This window comes from Mustela lutreola, chromosome 2 (assembly GCF_030435805.1).
Source record: "Mustela lutreola isolate mMusLut2 chromosome 2, mMusLut2.pri, whole genome shotgun sequence".
NCBI lineage: Eukaryota > Metazoa > Chordata > Mammalia > Carnivora > Mustelidae > Mustela > Mustela lutreola.
Window position 1 is genome coordinate 45,541,895 of NC_081291.1, and position 20,100 is coordinate 45,561,994.

Consider the following 20,100-nt stretch of genomic DNA (forward strand, 5'->3'; position numbering starts at 1 on the left):
AAAGACTCCCTGTCATGGATTCCTTTTCTTTTATTCACATCGCACAGTGATTTGTATTGTACCAATGGAGAAACATTCCCTAAAAACTAATCTCCAGGCCTTTTACTGGGCCCTTTTCTAAGAGCCCAGAGTCTTCTAGCATATAGCATGTAGCATAAAGAGATAGGAGACCCACATATTGGTCCTATAGTTAGATTTATATAGTTAGATTTATTTAGATTTATTTAGAGATTTATTTATTTATTTACTTAGACTCTAAGTAAATCATTTAACCCCTTGGGACTGCATTTTCTCTTTCATTAAGGAGAAATTTTCTCTTTCTATTTTCTATTTCTATATTTCTCTGAACTTTTGTTCAGACATTTCAGTTGGACCATGAAAAAGGGAGAAAGATAGGTCTCTGGGAAAAAGTATTCCTAGCACAATGAGTGGGGTGTGCCAAGGTCCTGAGGTACACACATGCCAGTATGGTACAACAGGAAGCATGAGAGACTATGGTGAATTAGAGACTTTCTCATTGTCCAGAAGGAGCTGTGGCTTTTGAGCTCTTGCATATTGTTGCCAAACAGTGTGGCTATATCTTCCAGTTTCTTGGTAGAACCCAACATTTTTTCATGTTTTTGGATAGTTTTAAATATTGACATCTAACTCAAAATAAAATAAGCACTCCAAGGGCCAAACAGTTAAAATATGCAGGCCAGATGTGACCCATGGGCCATCAGTTTTCTACCTCTAACCTGCTTGTTTTGCATTCGTGAAGACAGAGACCAGAGAGGGGAAACAATTTTCCCACATAGATGGTGGCCAAACTAGACTGAGTTAAGAATATAGGCTATTGACCCAGACTACCTGGGTTTGAATGCTAAATCTACCCTTTACCATTCATAGGACCCTGGGCAAATTGCATAATAGCTTCAGGTCTCAGTGTCCTCATCTTTGAAATCAGAATTAGAGTGCCTACCTCAATAGGTAATGGTGTTGGTCTTAGAACATACAGTGTTCATTGGTCCCATTGAAGATGTCAGGCAGTTTCCTCCAAAGCCACAGTGCAGCTCCCCAAAGTGGAAGAGCCCAGGCATCCCATAATATGGTAGCAGGTGGTGACAAAGTTCTCATTGCTTGTGAGGAGGACATCTCCAGGCACCGAGTGTATGACTGTGTCAGTGAAGTGGAGAGGTTGGTTCCCTGCCAGGTTCCATACATAGTATTTTGGATCAAAGCACAGGCCAAAATAACACAGTTAGGGGCTCTTTCTTCCTGGTGTAGTGATCTTGAAATCCAGATCCCTGGTATGTATGGTTGTAGCCAAAGAGTGGGAACAGCCATAGAACATAAAAACCCCTAAATGTTGTTTGTTGTAGTATACAAGGACATCCAATGAAGGACAAGGAGCAGAGAAAATGCAGTTTGAGGGAAAGTAGCTAAGAGTCCTATTGTTAACCTTGATTATGGGAGTGTCTCAGTGATTTCAAAATACCCAGGGACCACAGTGGCAAGAACAGAAGCACAGAACTGTGCACTAAGTGCCATCCCCAAAGGGTCACTCAAGTCCAAGGAAATCACACCTTTGGGAGGCGGTGACTTCACTTTTTTGGGGACTGATGGTCTGGACACTTCACATATTGATCTACATCTGGTGAGGAAATCAGAGGTCCAACAGCTCCATTTTAGCCACTCTTCCAATTTCCAAGGCAAAACTTGTCATCTTTGATAACTTAGGACAAATCTCCACTTTGATGTTTCACCCAGACATTGAAAAATGGACTACAACTGAAATAATCTCAGTTGTAATGTGATAAGAACAAAAATTAAACTTCTCTTACTTTTCATTAAAATAAAGAACATACAGTATTCAAACACAAAGTAGGCATTGAATTGTGTTTGCTACTGTTAACTCCCATGAACCTGCATTACTCCCATAAACCTGCGCCCCCCACCCCAGCCCGTCTTCTGCCCTGGATTATATGAAATGCAAGCACAGCCTTCAAATAGGTCAGCTGAACCGAGTGTTTGGTGTAAATAAAGGTTTTACAGGCTTTTATTTAGGTTCCAATGCAAGTTCCTAATAATACAAGACTGATAAGCCATGCTGATAACAGAGCTGTTTTCTCCTGGAAGTGTTTCTCCTGGATTTCTATTTGAAACTGGTTGAATTCTGTGTGCTCTGGCAAGGACCAGAGGTAAATCAAAGAAGCAATTTATTCCTCAAAGCCAGATGTGCCCTCGCATCCCATCAGCCAGCCCACATTCCTGAAGGGCCGTGATGAGATGCTTTGACACTCCCGAATGTGCCTGAGGATTTATTTGAGCCTGATCATGAGCGAGGGGATGCCGAGTTGGATGCAACTGATGCTCCAGAGGGGAAAGGGGCGCTTATGAATCTTTCCACCTTAAGGAAATTGTGTTTTCCACCTTGTATTAGAGAGATATAAATTAAGGTGATGAAATGCCAGGGAACAAATGGGATCTATACCATTTTAGGGAATTTTTTGAATTTTATGTGTGTTTGGTTTTTATTGCAATAGTGGAGTCTTAAGTCTCTAACTTCAGCAGATCAGAATTTTGAAATGTGGACCAATCTTACCCGTCTCAAAGTGCCATTGGTGGACCTGAGGCCTTGGCATTATCTGAGAACTCGTTAGAAATGGAGATTTTTAAGGTACAACCTCAGAACTACTAAGTTGGAAACTCTGAGCTGGGGTCCAGTGATCTGTGTTTGAATGAACCCTCCAGGCGATTTTGATCCACATTCAGGTCAAATCCCTGGCTTAATCCAGAGTTTATAGCCACAGTAACATCACATCAAACTCTCTCTCTCTATCTCTCTTTTTTCCCCCCCCCAAACCACATCTCAATCTCACCTCTGTGGAGTCTAACTCTGGAGTGCGGCTCCAGTGGACTTTCTGAGCCTCCTCACTTAGGCCAGTCTGAGCTGGGTACCTCTCCGCCTACGGACTGTCCTCTGCATTGCAGGATGTCCTACAGCATCCCTGACCCCCACCTGGTAAACAGTACTGCCTCCTGTGACAACCAAAACTAGTCCGCAGACATTGTCAAATGCCTCCTGGGGGAGAGGAGCAAAATAGTACCCCCCCACCTGGCCCGTTGCGAAGCTAGAGCGACAGTATTTTTTACACGTTCCCCAAGGGCTTCTGCCGCATAGCCAGGACGGAGAACACTGACCGCCTACCCCTCTGTTTCTCACTATGAGGAGAAACTGGAGGTTTTGGAGGACCATAATTTAAGAGTTGGGGCTCAGGAGCTCTCACCTTGCCACGTACCTGCTTTTTGTCCTCATCCAGCCTCTGTTTTCTCATCTGTGGCGAGGAATACTAATGCCTGTGTTGTCTGATTGTTGTGACGGTTAAACACGGTGATGTCGATAAGGCACTTAGGTCAACATCAGAAAGTATTTGCAGGACAATCATCATCCCTGTTGTTATATCCAAAAAGGCAGATGTGCTTGACCAGGCTTTTAGGTTTTGTTTCTGTTGGTGGCAGTCGGGGTAGGCAATTCCAGGCAGGGGGATGTGTTTTCAGGAGACCTAGCGGGGAATCTCATCAAATGAGCCACCAACCCAGACTCCCATGCAGGGGAGGCCAAGAAGGGAAACATGAGTGGGACTGTTGAAGGTCAGACACTTCTGGAGTGACAGTGATGGCCATAGAATATTCCCTATTTTCCACATAGCTCAGAAGGAGTTCTGGGGCTGGGGGAAAAGGGGTTACTGCCCTTGCCTTTTGGAGGCTGAAATGGGCTCTCTCCAGAGGTTTCATGATAATAATAATGTATGATGCCTGCTTTGCGCTTCTCACCTTTGCCAAGTATGTTTATTTCGCGTTCCCTTTAAGCATCATAAACACTGTATGTCTTACATGCTTCCTTTGATCCAGTCCTTCACTAATATGCAATCCTCATGCAATCTTGAAAACAGCCCAGCGAGGTGGGCTCGTTGTTTGAAGCTCAGATTATAAAGAGGACTATAGTCCCACAGTGGCCAAGTTGCTTCCGAGGCTAAAGCCTGTCACATGTGACTGAGCTCTGTGCAGCCTCCAAGAGGAAGTCGTTTTCCAGGTGTGTTACCTGAGCCTTCCAGAGGTTCTGTGTGGCCACATGGTGCATTGGTTGACAGATGCTGCCTCTGTCCGCATGCTGCGTGTCCTGTACACTCGTTCCATATAATGAAACTGTGGCTGCAGATGTGCCCCTTACTATAAATGAGGCTCCCAGGGATGTGTGGGCAGCCTGACCGCCTCGGTGTGCCCACATTTCGCTGGTGCCCAGAGGTGAGAACAATGGATGTTCCATCTTTGGGGCCTTTGTGAGGACAGCAGGTGACACCTGTTCTTTCTGTATTGGCAGGTCTTGTACAGATGGAACAGACAAAGCAGCACATCTGTCATTGAAACAAATAAAACATCAGTGGAGCTTTCTTTGCCTTTTGATGAAGATTACATAATAGAAATTAAGCCATTCAGTGATGGAGGAGACGGCAGCAGCAGTGAACAAATTCGAATTCCAAAGATATCAAGTAAGAGTGTCTTTTTCCTCCCCTCCCCCTGCCTGCTGGCTCTCCTCTGTCTTCCCAGTGAGTTCAGCCCACAAAGAAAGGCTTCTGTAACAATGGTCAGTCCTGTCCCCTTTCATCAGACAACTGATGTTTGCTGATCACAAGTGGTTTCATAAAAAAGACAATTTGACTAGTTTTGACTGATTTAATCAGTTGCCAATCAAAAATCAGATTAAAGCAGCCTCAAATCCGTCAGACTGGTTTCCCCATGTGGACATGTATGCATCTATAACAACTATAAAACTATCGCTCAGAAAGTTAAAAGCATGAATTAGGAGAAAAAGCAAAGGATTTTTAAAAATGTTGAGGTAATTTGTCTTTAGCAAAACAGTGTAACTCAGGGTCTGTGGCTGAAAATATTTTGAACTTGACATTATTAATTTTGAGTGTGTGTATGTAACATGTACCTAAATACACATGTCTATATATAGTCAAGATTATTTTTAGTAACAAAGGCAGAATAGTGTGAGAATATTCTTTTTTGAGCAAACATAGTCAATCCTGTACTATATATATATATATATATATATATATATATATATATATATATGTATATACACACACACACATGTTTGCATATATCTCAGTAGAATATTATTTTTTATTATGTGGCTTCATTTATTATAAAAAAAAAAAAAACAGAAAAGGCAAATCCATAGAGACAGAGATCAGATTAGTGACTTATAGTGGCTGGCCAGTAGTATGAATTGCAGTGTAATGGGTTCTGTGTTTCCATTTGGGGTGATGGAAAAGTTCTGGAGCTAGGGGTCTCAATCTCACAACCCTGAGATCATGATCTGAGCCTAAATCAAGAGCCAGTTGCTTAACTGACTGAGCCTCTCAGGCGTCCCAGCACTTACATCTTTAAAAAAAAAAAAAAAAAAAACTGGGCAGAATTGAATTGTATACTTCACTAAGGCAAGGGCTCTAAATTCTGCTGAAAGGAACTAGAGATGTGGAACCAGAGATGTGGAAGTAATCACCAAGCCACAGAAACACAAGACTGGGGTTTGTTTGAGGGTTAATTTATCTCACTCTGTTAAAAGAAAATCTAACTTAATACTTTCTTATCATTGTAAGGATTATTTGGGGTTTTTTTTAGATTGGTTATTCTTGGTTTAATTCATTCTAAAAATAACTCTTAAGCAATTATATTGGTATAATTAATTGATTTTAGATGATAAGCTTAAAACTGTGAAAAAAAAACAAGTTCTGTCCTTCAAAACATTGTCTACTTTGTTGGTCAAAGATCTTATACTCGTAGAGAAACCTCAAACAACAGTTGGTAATCTGTTACTATGAAAAATGTAAGACCTACAAGAAAGGGTTTTATTTGAAAGGCTTGAGATTATTTTGTTGGGAAAAAAGAATATATTCAGGCAGACATGGGTTTGAATCCCAGTTGAGCTATTTACTAACTGGTTGATCTCAGACAAGTATCTTACTCCTCTGGGCCCTCATTTCCTCATCTGTTAAATAACATAAAAACAATACCAGATTTGCTTACAGTTTGTGTAAGAATCAAGTGTCCCATGGCTCTATGCCCAGTGCAAAGATAGAGTTAAAAAGGGAACAGCCATTTTTATTTTGCTGCATCATTGATATAACATTTATTAGTAATGTTATTAGTACTATTGACGTTTCTTCTCAAGTTAGATGTAGAATCCTCATTTTGTAAATGTATCAGCAGACCTCAAGAGATGTGAAATAACTTACTCTTAGGTTCCTGGCTAGGGAGTCAGAGAACTAATATTAAAAAGTCATTAGGAGGGGTGCTTGAGTGGTTCAGTTGGTTAATCATCTGCCTTCAGTTCAGGTCATGACCCCACCTTCCTGGAATGAGTTCCGCATCAGGCTCCTTGCTCAGCAGGGATCCTGCTTCTCCCTCTGCCTGCCCTTCTCTCTGCTTGGGCTCTCTCTCATTCTCTCTCTGACAAATAAATAAAATCTTAAAAAAAAAAAAAAAGTCATTTGGAAATTGTTATTTCTGGTAGGATCTGGCCAGTTCTGCTGCTGCCTAAAACCCCGTGGCCTTGTTTTCCTCTGGAGCCAGGGTGAAGCAACAGTGAGTGAATTTATTCTCTCTTTTCAGATGCCTATGCAAGAGGAGCTGGACCTTCCACGTCAAATGCATGTACGCTGTCAGCCATCAGCACAATCATGATCTCCCTCACAGCTAGGTCCAGTTTATGACAAAAGTTATCTAAAGGACTTGCCGTTGATAATATAAGCAACATTTAGCTAGTTGTTTTGAAGACACCCAGTACTAAGTAATATTGTTGTTCAAGTACATCTTATTACTGGAAAAAAATGTTTTTTGCTTCTTTAGGAATGGCATTATACAGTACTTCCTCAAAGCAAATCTAGCTTTGTCTGAAGTTTCTTTGGAAACTCTGCAATGCACTGAAGACATCTGTAATATGATGTTACCAAAGCAGTTTACATATGTCCTTATATGCATATTTTTTATTATATATTTAGTGTTTTATAGAATTTTTTAAAGTTAACATGAAATGTAGATATTGATTTTTTTCCTCTGCTGTAAAATGCTATGGGCAACACAATCATACAATTATTATTTGAGAATATTTCCTTTAGAGGAAGAGTTTGAAACTCACCTTGGTAAATAAATTACAAACTACTTGTACAGTTTTACAAGGATTCAGTGGCAGAAGAGCTGAAGATTTGGTCTGTAATCAAGGCTACTGTATGTAAATGACTCTTTGGATGGTTAATACATTGAATCAAGTCCTTTCGACATGTACAATATATTTTCCCAGCCTGTTGTGAATTTTGTTGTTCAACGCAACTCGAGATGGTTTCAGAAATGGCTGTAAATTCAAAACCTAAACTAACTGCCCAAGAGGTACCTTGTGCAATATTCCCATCCCTGAATTTAGCATTGTACAGTAAGACTTTCTTTTCACTCAACTAAGTTAGCATTGTCTTTGTAGTAGCATTATCTTAGACATTAAATTTGAAGTTACATATGCAGTAGTAACATAGGCCAAAAGTGACTGTAGTCAACCAGGTCTTTCAGAGGATAAAAGATAATTTTACTATCTTTAAATGTATCTGTCTTGAATGTACATTTTTAAAAAGGTAATTCTCTGTTGATGGAGTCATAATTTCTTTATATATGTGTATGTCTTTAATAATAAGAGTCCTTCTTTTGAATCAAAATCATATATGGAATTTGGCAAATTTCTCCTATTTCAGCAAATAGTCACCACAAAGAATATTTTCATGACATGATAAAAGATCTTTAGTATAACCGTATGTTATCTTGATGATTATCCTGTTTTGCTGTAGGTAGCTTAGTTGCTTTGTAAGCTTTACCTTCTAAGTCTTAAAATCACACATTGGAAAATGACAATATCAGAAAAAAAAAAAACATATTCTTTTGAAAAGAACTATTTGTTATAATGGGGGAGGTTTTGTAAGCTGACACTTGTGGAGCAGTGCATATAAAAGGCAATGAAATTTTCTATAAAAATTTTCACATGTAAACACTTTGCCACCTTTTCTTCTTTCTCAGAGAGCTCAAATTTGCCTGTAATTTGTCATTTTTGCTTAAAAATAATATAAGTTAACTTTTCAACCTTCTAGCTATATTTATCCAATAAAGTCATAATCAGGATTCCACTTGTGTAAAAACTAGGGCGGTAACCAGAAAAAATATTGTCAGTATTTCAAGCTGTGTTCCTCTCTTAGTTTGATATGGTTACTTCTATGTTAAAATAAAACAGAACTTAAAATCACACTCACAAAAAAATCAACAAAACAATAAAATGAATGAAAAAAAATGACACCCCAGGTAGTTCCCAACCCCAGTGTAAATGATATTTACCAGTGATCTAGCATATGTAATCTTTTTTTTAAAGGTATTGTTAATAAATATTCTGTCATTTGTAAAGATACTTGTCTTTTGGGAGCATTTTTCCTGCCTGTCTGTCAGGGAATTTGTTAGCTCACCCTTGTCCTTGTTATAATTTGAGATGATAGAGGGACTCAAAAGTCTCTGACCATGATCCAAAGCTAGATGACCCAGAGCTATTCCTTTGCAATTGACAGCCCTGAAGACACCATTTCAAATCCTCTTTGGAAGCACAGAGGGTCAAAATCCACAAATAAATATCCTGAAGCTCAAACTTTAATAGTTCCTCTTGATTAGCTAAGTCTTTTGTATGTTTAACTTAGGGATATCTGTTGTTTTAAGGTATCCTCCACCCCATTGCTAGAAGGATAAAATCTAAACTTGATCATTTAAGACCCTTCTTAATCTAATAATGTAAATTTGTATCCAGCCACACTGAGCCCTCACTGGCCCCTAAACACTGCTTGCTTTTGGTCTCACCTCTGTGCCTTTTGATCATACAGCTAACCCTTCCTGACATGCCCTCCCTGCTCTTCTTTCTCACCCAGTTCCCAACTGTCCTAGGGTAGCTCCAGCCCCAGCTGTCTGTGAAGTCTTCCCACACATCAGTCCTTCCTCTGAATTAGCCACAAGCCCTGTCAATACCACTCACTTAGTAATTAATCAGGTACTACTTTTGGAAATCTCTTGTACTGTTATCTTGCATTTTAACGTAACTCCTGTATTGTTACTTAATTTTCCTTGTACGTATGCCTTGTCTTCCCAACTAGATTGTAAGCTCCTTGAGGGCAGGGACTTTGGTCTTATCTTCCATGTACTCTCCATAGTGCCTAGCACAGTGCCTTGCAATAAATAATCATTGATTAATTCATTGAAGGGGTCTTTGACGTAGCATTTTGCATCAGTTGCCTGCCTGTGTGCCACAGTGACCCAACCAGAGGAAACTGTGTCACTGCTTTTGTTAGGTGGTGGAAAGCATTAGAAGGCCTGGCTTCAAACTTTATGCTTTGAAAAAGTCCTTTGTATCTCTCTGCTTCATCATCTGATAAATGAGGACCTGGATTAGCAGAGTCGAACTGAGCTGAAGGTATTTTTAGAAAGGGCATGGTAGGCACCTTCACTCACACCTGTCTGATTTTTTGGCTTCCAAGGTGGTTGCAGTTGGAATCACTGGTTGCAAGCAACAGAAAACAAAATTGAGTTAAATCGAGCAAACAAAAAGGAATGACACAGATTAGGTCACACGAGCTAAGGAAATGCTGAATGGCCAAGCGTTGGTGAGAATAAGAACCAGGTTACTCTAAGAATCCAGACTGCAGGAACTTTGGAAACTCTATTCCAAGTGCTCTTCTAGAAATTAATGGGCTTTTGTTTGTTATTTTGATGCTAATCTGCTCCCTATCCTTGATCACGCCAAACCTGCACTCATAGCTTGTTAAAGAAAAACTGAGATGATGTTTCCATGGATGGGATAATAAATGCTAGGAAGAGCTAAGCAGCACACTTTGTATGCTTAGCTATCCCAGGGGACACCATGGGCCCTGGGCCCTGGGCCCTGGTCCCAAATACTGCACTCACTGGAATATGTTCCTACCTGGGACAGTGACTCTGAATCAGGAGCACTAGGAAGGGGGCCTATGTGCTTTGGTCATTTAACTCTTTCAGCTGCTTACCCTTACCTTCTTTGTGTGTGTGTAATCCACCTGATCCATCTGTGACCTAACTGTTTAAAAGGAAATTCTATTTTGCCAGATAACTGGATTCTCTCAGTGTTCCTGCAGAGCACATAAGCCCTGTGTACAAAACAGCATCTTTGCATGGAGGTAGAAGACATGAATGATAAATTTCATTTCTCAGGTGAGCTCAGAATTCTTCCAGCCTGTGAGATTGGAGCTGCCATAAGCTTTTTATCTGAAGATAAAATTACTGAGTTATTCCTACCATCAGATTTTTGGTTATTTATATCCAGAAAGCAATGTTCCATGCTGATTAACCTTTTCCCAGTCTCTCCTACCACCCTTACCTTTCTGCAAAGTGTGCTCAAAGAACGTTGAATGTTGAGTGATGGATCATAAAAAGTACATAAATAGCACATAATTAGCCAACTAAAATGATGTGTAAATTTTAAGATAATTTGATGTAATCACCATCAGGTGATTTCTATATGCTGCATTGGATTATCCATGCCTCTGTTCTCCTCCATTAACACAGATAATCAAGAATTGACTGTATTTTCCTGTTGTAAACAATTAAAAAAATTCTCTGGCCAACCACAGTGAAGAGCAAGCCTTTTACAATGAAAGACATGTAGTCCATTTCTAGGCACATCCAAAATTACTCCATCAAAAATGGAAGATACTGGACCTTACACAGGCCACTTAGTACAGTGGATTCTGGAATCTGACCACCTGGAATGCATTCTGGCCATTGGTACTTATTATATAGGATTAAGTTTATAAAGTTCTAAATGCACAGCTCTCTAAACATTAGCCACAATTTTATAGATCACTTACTGTTCTTCTTCTCAAGCGACTGAGATAGTCACAGAAACCAAAGAATGTCGATGCTTCCCATAGCCAAAATGAGTTGAACTCAACACATAGGTCCATTATCCCCTTTTATGCAAATATTTTCATGTCTTTATATAAATATGTATTTATTTAAATAACAAAGTTAATAAAATAAAAATATTTAATAATATTAATACTTATGAAAGGAGTTAGGCAGTAGGGTCCTCACTCAGATGTCAGCTTTTCCACAAAGTCTTCAGTTTCTCCATCTCATCTGTTTGACTTCCAGGGCACCTCATCAGTACCCACACATGTCTATCATCCCATTATCTATTATTTATTTATTTGAGGGAGAGAGCACGCACGAGCAAGGGAGCACAGGCAGGGAGAACAGCAGTGGGAGAGGGAGAAGCAGACTTCCCACTGCGCTGGGAGCCCAATGCCAGGCTCTATCCCAGGACCTTGAGATCAAGACCAGAGCTGAAGGCAGCCGTTTAATCAACCGGGCCACACAGGCACTGGGATTTAAATCACTGTGTTCATGTCTTCTTCCCAGTACACAGAGAGCATCTTAAGATTAGAATCTGCTTGTGATTCTTAACTACTTCTCAAGCACCAGGCCTATATCTCTCCCCCCATTGCTGACACGAACAAAGCTAGAAGGAGAAGAGTGTTTGGCACCACATGGCGTGATTTGCTCAGCCCTTGCCCTCCTGGCAGGGTGTGATTACAACACGCCAGTCCAAGAGGAAGCCTTTTCCCTTCATGCTGTGACCCATGCAGTTTAAATGTTCCAATCCCTCGACTCAAGTGTAAATTGCGATTCTCAAGAGAGCTCACAGTTTAAACAAACTCATCCTCTGTCCTTTATCACCAACAGTTATGGTCAGTTGTAGATTAGCAGGGCTCTAGTAATAAAGACCACACCGAGAGATCGTATTTTTTAAAAAAAAGATCAACCATATAAGAGATCTGAAGGTCTGGAGTCTATAAGGCTGGGATATCTTAATGTGAGAGTGCCAGTAGCTGTACCCGGGCCTTTTGCTACATATTCTCACCATTTGTTACAAACAGCACAAATTCTACGGGGAGATACATACGTCTTGGGATTTTAACGAACAAAGAGTAATAGCTTAATTTGTTTTTATAGTTTTCAAAGTGCTCTTCACACTAAGAGGAGAGAGACACCAGTTTATTCTTTTTTCATTTAGGAAACGGAGGTAAGGAGGTGGTACTACAACAGTTTGTACTACTTTGTTGCTACAAAGTAACACAGATGATTAGAAAGTCAGGATTGGAATTTAGAACTCCTAATTCAGTACATTTCAACCTCCAGAAATAACTCTTACCTAAAAGAAAGAACAAGAGGGAATAAGGAGATAGTGTCTTAAGTGCACCTGGAAAGCAGTCAGGACACCAAGTGGGCGAGAGGAGAATGGTGAGGTCCAAGCAGAGCACATCAGAGGGGGAGATGGAGGAGTGAAGGAGTTGTGGAAGACGAGCAGATTCAGGGCATAGCCATGTAGAGGAGCAGGTCCCTGAAGGGGTTCTAGTGGGTCATTAAGGAAGGGACTAGTGGCCACCCCCTGCACGAGGTACAGTTCTAGCACAGGGCAATGCTGTAGCAGAGAGACCCCATGAGGGTCACAGAATGAGAGAGATGGAAACACCCCACAAGGTCAGTGTGAAGTCACCTTCCTTGGAGTCCCACGGTGTGTGTGTGGGGTGGGGGGTGAGACCAAGGGACCAGTACTGGCACTTTGCCACAATATGGAAAAATGTGATGAGAATACTAGCTGACATCGATCACACTTCTGGTATGTGTCTATCTCTATGCGAGTGAACCTACTATGGAGTCACTATTCATTATTCATATTTGACACGTGGGGAGCCAACACCAAGAAGTATAGTGGTATGACCCAGGTCACAAAGCTGATAAGAGAAACCAGTAATTGAGGTGCTGGTAGATTGACTCCAGTCAAGTCCAGTCCAAAATATTAGATAGATAGCTAGGTAGGTAGGTAGGAACATAGACAGAATGATATTTGTTGCCATACAGCAAGAAGAAGAAATAAGGTGGTGAGCTTCCCAGGAAGTTGTATATGAGTTGTTAAAAAGTGACCAGGGGTTTAAGTAAGCCAAGACCCCAGGTATAGGAATCTTGCAGGGAAACCTCATATAGCTCAGGTGTGGTGATTTCTCTGCTCCAAAGCAGCCCTGCTTGGCTATTATTTTTTTTACTGCAAATGGTGCTTTTTGCTTGTTTGTTGTACTGGACCTCAAGCATCCTCAGAGCTATTTTTCAAATGGGCTATCCTGCAAGATCCAAGTTGCCAAATAAAATGCCAGATAAAAAGTTAAACTTGGATTTCAGATTTTTGAAAAAATCAGTAATTTTATAGTATATATCCCACGCAAAAAAATTATCTGAAATCCAAATTTAACTGGGCTTCATCTATTTTTATTTGCTAAGTCTGGCAACCTCATGCAGGGAGGATTCATCCTCACTAACGTATTTCATTTCTAATGCGAAATTCCAGGATCTTGCTGATGTGTTATTACATGCCCAAAGGGCCATGATTCTGAAGTGTTGAGGCGGATTCCAGAAATGTTTTGAAGGGTTATAAAAATGGTCTTGTTGCCCAGAACATAACTATAACAGAAATAGTTGGAAAAAAATTACGAGGTTGAGTAACATTTATCACTTTTCAGAACCAAATATCTGAGACCAAATAACTGAGAGGTTGCATTGGCCCAGTCATTCCTCTTTTGTTTGTCAACAATTAAAAATGTCGACTGCTTTCTATGTGTTGAGCACTGTGCTGGGCACTGGAAAACCACAGAAATCTGATTAATGCTTCCCTCTTCAGGGTTCACTGGAGGTGACAGAAACACACGCTTATTTGCAAATGGTGTAAAACGTGTGAACAGATAAACGTATGAACAGAATTCTGGACCCTTGTTTCTTGCAAAACCATAAGTTTAGTCAAACACAACACATTTTTTTCACCACGACCTCCCTCCATAGAATGATTTTCTTTTTTTAAGATTTATTTAATTGAGAGAGAGAGTGACAGGGAGGGGCAGAGAGAGAGAGACTCTCAAGCAGTCTCTGCTGAATGCAGGGCCTAACAGGCTTGATCTCACAACCCTGAGATCAGGACCTGAGAGGAGCCAAGAGCTGGATGCTCAACCCAGGGCAGCATTGAGGTGCCCCCCATAGTAGAAAGATTTTTATTGATTAAACATATTTCCCAAATTGGTTGCTTTGCTTTAAAGAAAGAAAGCAAGAGAAAGAAAGAAACAGCCCATTCAAATTTAACATTTTGGATCCATTAAGCTATGTACAGATAAATATTGGCCCAAAGTCCAAACCTGGCTCATTGCCTAGTTTTTGTAAATAAAGATTTATTGGAATACAGCCACTCTCATTTATATACTGTCTGAGGCTGCTTTTATGCTATAATGGCAGAACTGAGTGGTTGCAGCAGAGGACAGATGGCTCTCACAGCTGAAAATATTTTCTATCCAGCTCTTTAAGAAGAAACTTGCTGACTTTTGAACTCTGACCCCAGTACTTTACTGTTGACTTCTTTCCCACCAATTCCCCACGCCCCTTCTCAGGTTCACGTCTTCTTTCATTTCATCACCTGAGAGGGACAGAGCTTTGCTTTTCGTTTTAATAAATGAAACTAAGCGGATAACACACCTTGGTGGTGAAAAGAGTCCACTAGAACTTTAAGATAACGCGCGTGGGCCACGTGGTCTAATTTTGCTCCGCCTGCCACTCATTTGTCGCGAGCCAATAGGTAGTGTCGGCTCCCGGAAGTTGGGCAGGAGCTGGGTGGAGCCTACGTGACGGGCCGGGGAGGTAGAGAGAACCGTTTTGGGAACGAGAGCCCCACCAATTGTGAGTTCTTATTACTTCATGTTTTAAGCTTTGGTGATGGTGTACTCTCCGGCTGTCACTGTCCAGCTTTAATAAATGAGTCTACCCGGTAGAGCTCCGTTCCTTCGAGCTAAAATTGAATATACATCGTTTTCTGTGCTGGTACATTTTTTAAAGAAATTCACTTTTTCATTGTCTAGCTAAATTCAGCCAGTTCCAGTTCGGCGGCTAAGTACCCAGGCGGGACATTGTTCTTGACCTCAGCATGTCTTCACTTTAAAGCCATTTTTAAATGAAACCCCAAAACTTTACATAGTATAGTCAGTGATACAATAGGATCCAACGGAAGTTACCTGGGGGACACAGCTTTCCTGGTGGCAAAGGAGTGAGATGTAGAAGTTAACTGTCAACCGATGACGAGTAAGACTGAGAAGGCCTTGTGCACAGGAGACAGCTTACACTGAAGCAGGGAGGGTTGAGAGAGCACGGTGTTCCTGACGGAGGGGCGCTCCTTGGGGATGTGGCCGGGGAGCCACTGGGGACCCGTGTGCCGGGGCGGGGGCGGGGGCGGGGGGGTTCTTAGCGTAGACCGGAGCTTTAGCTTGAAGGGATAGACTTATCTGAGGGCCTTGGAAGGGGATGAGGGAGGCAGATGGGCCTTTTATGTAGGTCCTTCCAAAACAGATAATACTGGAGGCCGGGATTTTAGTTGAGTTGTGATGGTCCTAGCTGAGAGATGGTAAGGACGATCTTGGGGACAAAGATGAGAATAGGGGGACAGGGAATAAGAAAGGGGTTCCTGTCCGGTTTGTGAACTTGGACAGCTCACCGTCCTCTGTGTGAAACGGTTCTCGTTCTGAAGTGAATTTACATTCACATGTATTACCTAAAACAGAGGGCTACTGGCCAAAAGATAAGATTGTCTTCTGGTTCAATATAATGTTCTTTGAAAAATGGCTTTCGAAAAAGTTTGTATTCTGGAACTTGATTTGCAGGGTGTGGAAGCAGGACTGGCTACACGGTCATTGTCACAAAGATCCTTGGGCTAACACCAAGTCCTGTTCTAATTAGGTTTTTCACCTTGCCTCGTGCCACCAAAGACTGTTTTCGGTTCTCTGTTCTCGCTTCTAGACACCTACTTTTTCTTTAACAAATTAGCACCTAAGGTTTATTAATTCCACCAACAGATGGTCCTGACACATACAAGTCTCACCATGAAAACGTTTGGATTTTTAATCAGGATGTTCTTTGCCCATGTGGAATTCTTGCCCAGCCTGCATAAATAGCTGGAGGCCTTGAGGCATTTCAATAAGGCTCAGATGGCTGTGCTGTTGGCACACTGAACTTCCCCCTCCAGTCTCCCCAGCACTTTCCCTATGCTGCACTCAGAGATTTCCAACTGCAGAGGAAATATTGGAATAAAATCCTTTTTGGAAAGGATGTCTTCGAGAAGCACTGTTTGTTCTGAGCTTTCGACGGAAGGCTCTTTGAGAGACAGTTTGCCCTCTCTCTTGTTCTAGTGGGTGATGGAAAGAGGTGGGTGCTAGTGACTAATCAGCCTGTTGACGAGGGCATTTATTGGTAAGAGAATGTTCACATTCTGATTTGTCATGGCAAGGCTAGTGAAAACTGGACAGACTGCTTAAAACATGCCACATCCAAAGCCTAACTCCTTCTGGACTGCATTTATACATTACCACTTAGCCACATCATCAGCAAAAAAAGGACTAGGGAACACTAGCCAGATGGTCGGGCACACATGTGTGTCCTGGTTATTTCCAATCATGTTCTCATTAGACACTCGTCTTCCTTTCCGTGATACTATAGGCCTTGGTGATCTCTGCCAAATACCACTCAGTTCCAACTACAGACAAGGATCTGTGCCAAGGTTGAAAGAGGGCTTAAAGGGTCTAGTGGTCCTAGTCCCTGCAGATAAAAAGATGCATTTCACATGATCCCCATCCTCCTGAAGCACACACTTTGGGGGGGCCATCCAAACTGTGAATGGTATGTCCTACAGTGCAATAGCTCCAAGGGAGGGGCCGAAGCCCAGAATGAAAACCCAGAGGCAGGATCAACCAAACTGTTTTTTAAGGCTTCACAGAGAAGGAGACATGGAATTTGGATTTCCGAAACATGGGTAGGAGCTGAGCTGTGAGGAAGAGGAAAGTCATAATGCACTGGGGAGACCCCTTGATCTACAATGTGTTCCTCCTGAAACACACAGACTAAGATCCAGGCACTGGTACTGGTTCAGTACCTAGGTGAAGGCTGGCTGCTGGGGTTGAGGGAAGCATCTATGATTCACACCCACAAATGAAGATGCCACAAAATTAGGGGCAGCTTCCTTTTTCTCTTCCAGCCTCCTACCATAGGCAGTGGCCATAACCTTAGGTTTCCACATTCTGGTTTTGAAAGATCTCAGAGAGGAAACAATCAGTCCTGAAAGAGGACCGTCTGGGGCAGGACCTTTCCATCACTTACTCCTTCAGTAGTGGGTTTTCAAATTTTGGTATTCATCAGAAACACCCTGGGCTGCTGTTCATGAAGTGTGACTGGGAAACAAACATCAGCATCACCTGGGAACTTAATAGAAATGGAGAATCGCAGACCTCACCCCAGATCTACTCAATCTGAAACCAAGGTTGGGGCCCAACAACCTGTTTTAATGATACCTCCAGGTGATTATTGCACTGGCAAGTTTCAGAATGTCTAAGAATGTTCACTAAAAATACAGGTTCTTGAACGCCATTCACAGAGATTCTAGATCAGTCAGATAATCATTCTGCCAGTGATTGTAACACCCTGATGGGCATGCCATCTTGGTCTTATCTCTAAGCAGGCTTCAACTTTTTCACAGCAGTCTTTTCTATAGTACTGGGCTTACTCAAGCCCGGTATGCAGCCCTTCATTGTGCACTTTTTTCAGTGATTGCACCTGTAAAATGGGGCAGCGATCCAAAGGATGTGGGCTTCTCAGGATTAGAGATGATGTGTGTGAAGTACCTGGTGTAGTTCCTAACCCTTGGCATCTTAGCTCAGGCTGCTATGACAAAGAACCATACTCCAGGTGACTTATAAACAACAGAGATTTATTTCTTATTTCTTGAGTCTGGTGTTCCCAGTTCAAGGTGTCAGCATGGCAGGGTTCTCAGAAAAGCCCTCGTACTGGTTGCAGAATGCCAACTTCTCCTATCTTTACACAGAGGAAAGAAAACTCCCTAGGGTCCCTTTAAAAGAACACTAATTTCCTTCATGAAGTTTCCACCCTCATGATCTAATCACTGCCCAAAGACCACCACCTCCCTCCTCCTAATATCATCCCTTTGGGGTGTAGAGTTTCAACATGAATTGGAGGGGGAAGGGCATAAACATTCAGCCCCTAATACTTGGAAACAGGCAATAAAAACATGTAGAGTATGCTGCCATACAGGGGGTTTGGAACACTGTGATCTCCTTTCTCTGTCCTAAGCTTCCTACTCCAGGGCCAGGTTCCATCAGCACTGTTGGAGTCCTCTCAATTACTAACTGTTCCTCCTACCTCTTCTCTGCCCTTGACACACTTGTATGCACTTGGTTCTATCTGTAGCCCGCTGCCCATCATGAAGGCCCCCAGTCTACATGCAGACTCCTATAGGAAGATGTTGAGAGGATGCCTAGATCGGGATGTTTGAAGGGATGCTTATAGGATGGACCCAGAGCTACTTGACCAGCACCCAACAAGCTGCTCTATATGTACAAGCAAACATCTCTCCAGAAAGTTCTTTCTTGATTGAGCAATCCCTTTCCCAACCCAATTCTACCTAATGCCTTTCTCAATATATTCCTGAATATCAAGGCTGCCTTCAAGACTATAATCCCAAATAAAATCCTATTCTCTGCTTTGGTATGGAGTGATATATTAGCTCTTCATGTTGAGTTTGCCTCTTAAATCATAAATAGCCCTCCACCCCCCACACATGACTTAAAAAGTATTCTAGAACTCAGGAGTAGGGGGAAGCACCATGGCTCCCACTTGTTCTAGGAAAGACAGCCTTGAATCTAAGTTCATAATTAACTCCAGGCTGGGCAGAATGCTTTCTCGCTGATATTTCAGTTGAGTATTACCATTGGCAGCCTCAGCTATAAAGCGGGTCCCACCAGTTGATATCAGCCTTAAAAACTGTCTCTTGCACAAAAGTTTGAGGTAAGAAACGTAAAGCACAGAGATTGGCAGGTGAGACGTTGGTACCCTGCAACATAGGAAGAAAAGACATGGCAGAATGGTCAGATTGATCAACCACCCTGAGAAGCAAGGAGTTTTTGAGGAGGAATCTATGCTTTTAAGAGATTCGTCTGAGTGTATTGCCTTGCAGCTAAACTGAGTGTTCAGTAAATGTGGAGCTCTTCTTAGCCAAGAAACAACAGTTCCTGTTCTTCTTATCGCTGAGGCATGTGAGTGTGAGTTCATTTTTGTGAATGTTACAGTGCCGATCAAAACACAGAATCTTCCAGGGTCTCAAGTTCAGACTCTTCCACGTAACTTATGACTTCAATTTCTGTTTCACTGGAAACAGTTTTCTGTAAAACAAAACATCTTCCCTTAGATGTCTTGTAGTACCATCTTTGTTCTCTTGAATTTCTTCACAATTATTTCCTTAAGTGTATTTTCCTTATAAAAATAGTAAATGTTCATTAAGAAAATATGGAAAATAAGAAGAAAACAAAAATCTATCCACCACCCTGTCTCCCAAACACAGCTCATTGTTTTCTCTCCAGCCCTGTTTTCTAGGTACAAAGTTACCTTTACAATTAAATGAAGCAAATGGATAGTCAGCTTCATAAATTGCTTTCTGTGTAACATCATGTAATATTTCAAAATATATATTCTTGGGCTGCATCATTGAATAGCTCTACATTCATAGCTCTTCATTCATAGTTTATTGTAGTTTCCCCTTAAATTTGGATATGTATTTGTCTAAGTTGGGCTATTATAATGTTATTAATGAGAAACTTTGTGACAGAAATAACCTACAAGAGATATTTCTTACTTTGTTTACTCATTCAACACATTTTTTAAAAGATTTTATTTATTTGAGAGAGTGCATTGTGCATTCACACACACACACACACACACACACACACACACACACACACATACAATCATGGGGAGGGGGGGCAGGGAGAGGGAGCAGGGAGCCCAACTCAGGCTTAATCCCAGGACCCCGAGATCATGACCTGAGCCTAAGGCAGATGCTTAACCAACAGAGCTACC

The 20,100-nt window shown here is 41.5% G+C and overlaps 2 protein-coding genes across 9 annotated transcripts in view; one reads left to right on the forward strand and one right to left on the reverse strand.

Moving 5' to 3' along the window:
- LOC131824150 (contactin-4) overlaps positions 1–9,319 on the forward strand; it is a 938,389-nt gene extending 929,070 nt beyond the window's left edge. For all 8 annotated transcript variants that reach the window (XM_059161541.1, XM_059161538.1, XM_059161545.1 and 5 more), the window contains 2 exons: positions 4,364–4,532; positions 6,664–9,319. In XM_059161541.1, coding sequence (XP_059017524.1) covers positions 4,364–4,532; positions 6,664–6,764 — 270 coding nt within the window. In that variant the 3' untranslated portion in view covers positions 6,765–9,319. The remainder of the gene's footprint in view (positions 1–4,363; positions 4,533–6,663) is intronic.
- An 8,598-nt stretch (positions 9,320–17,917) lies between these two features.
- Positions 17,918–20,100, reverse strand: part of IL5RA (interleukin 5 receptor subunit alpha) — a 36,882-nt gene continuing 34,699 nt past the window's right edge. The window contains exon 12 of the mRNA XM_059161547.1: positions 17,918–19,406. Within this exon, the coding sequence (XP_059017530.1) occupies positions 19,320–19,406 (87 nt within the window). The 3' untranslated portion in view covers positions 17,918–19,319. The remainder of the gene's footprint in view (positions 19,407–20,100) is intronic.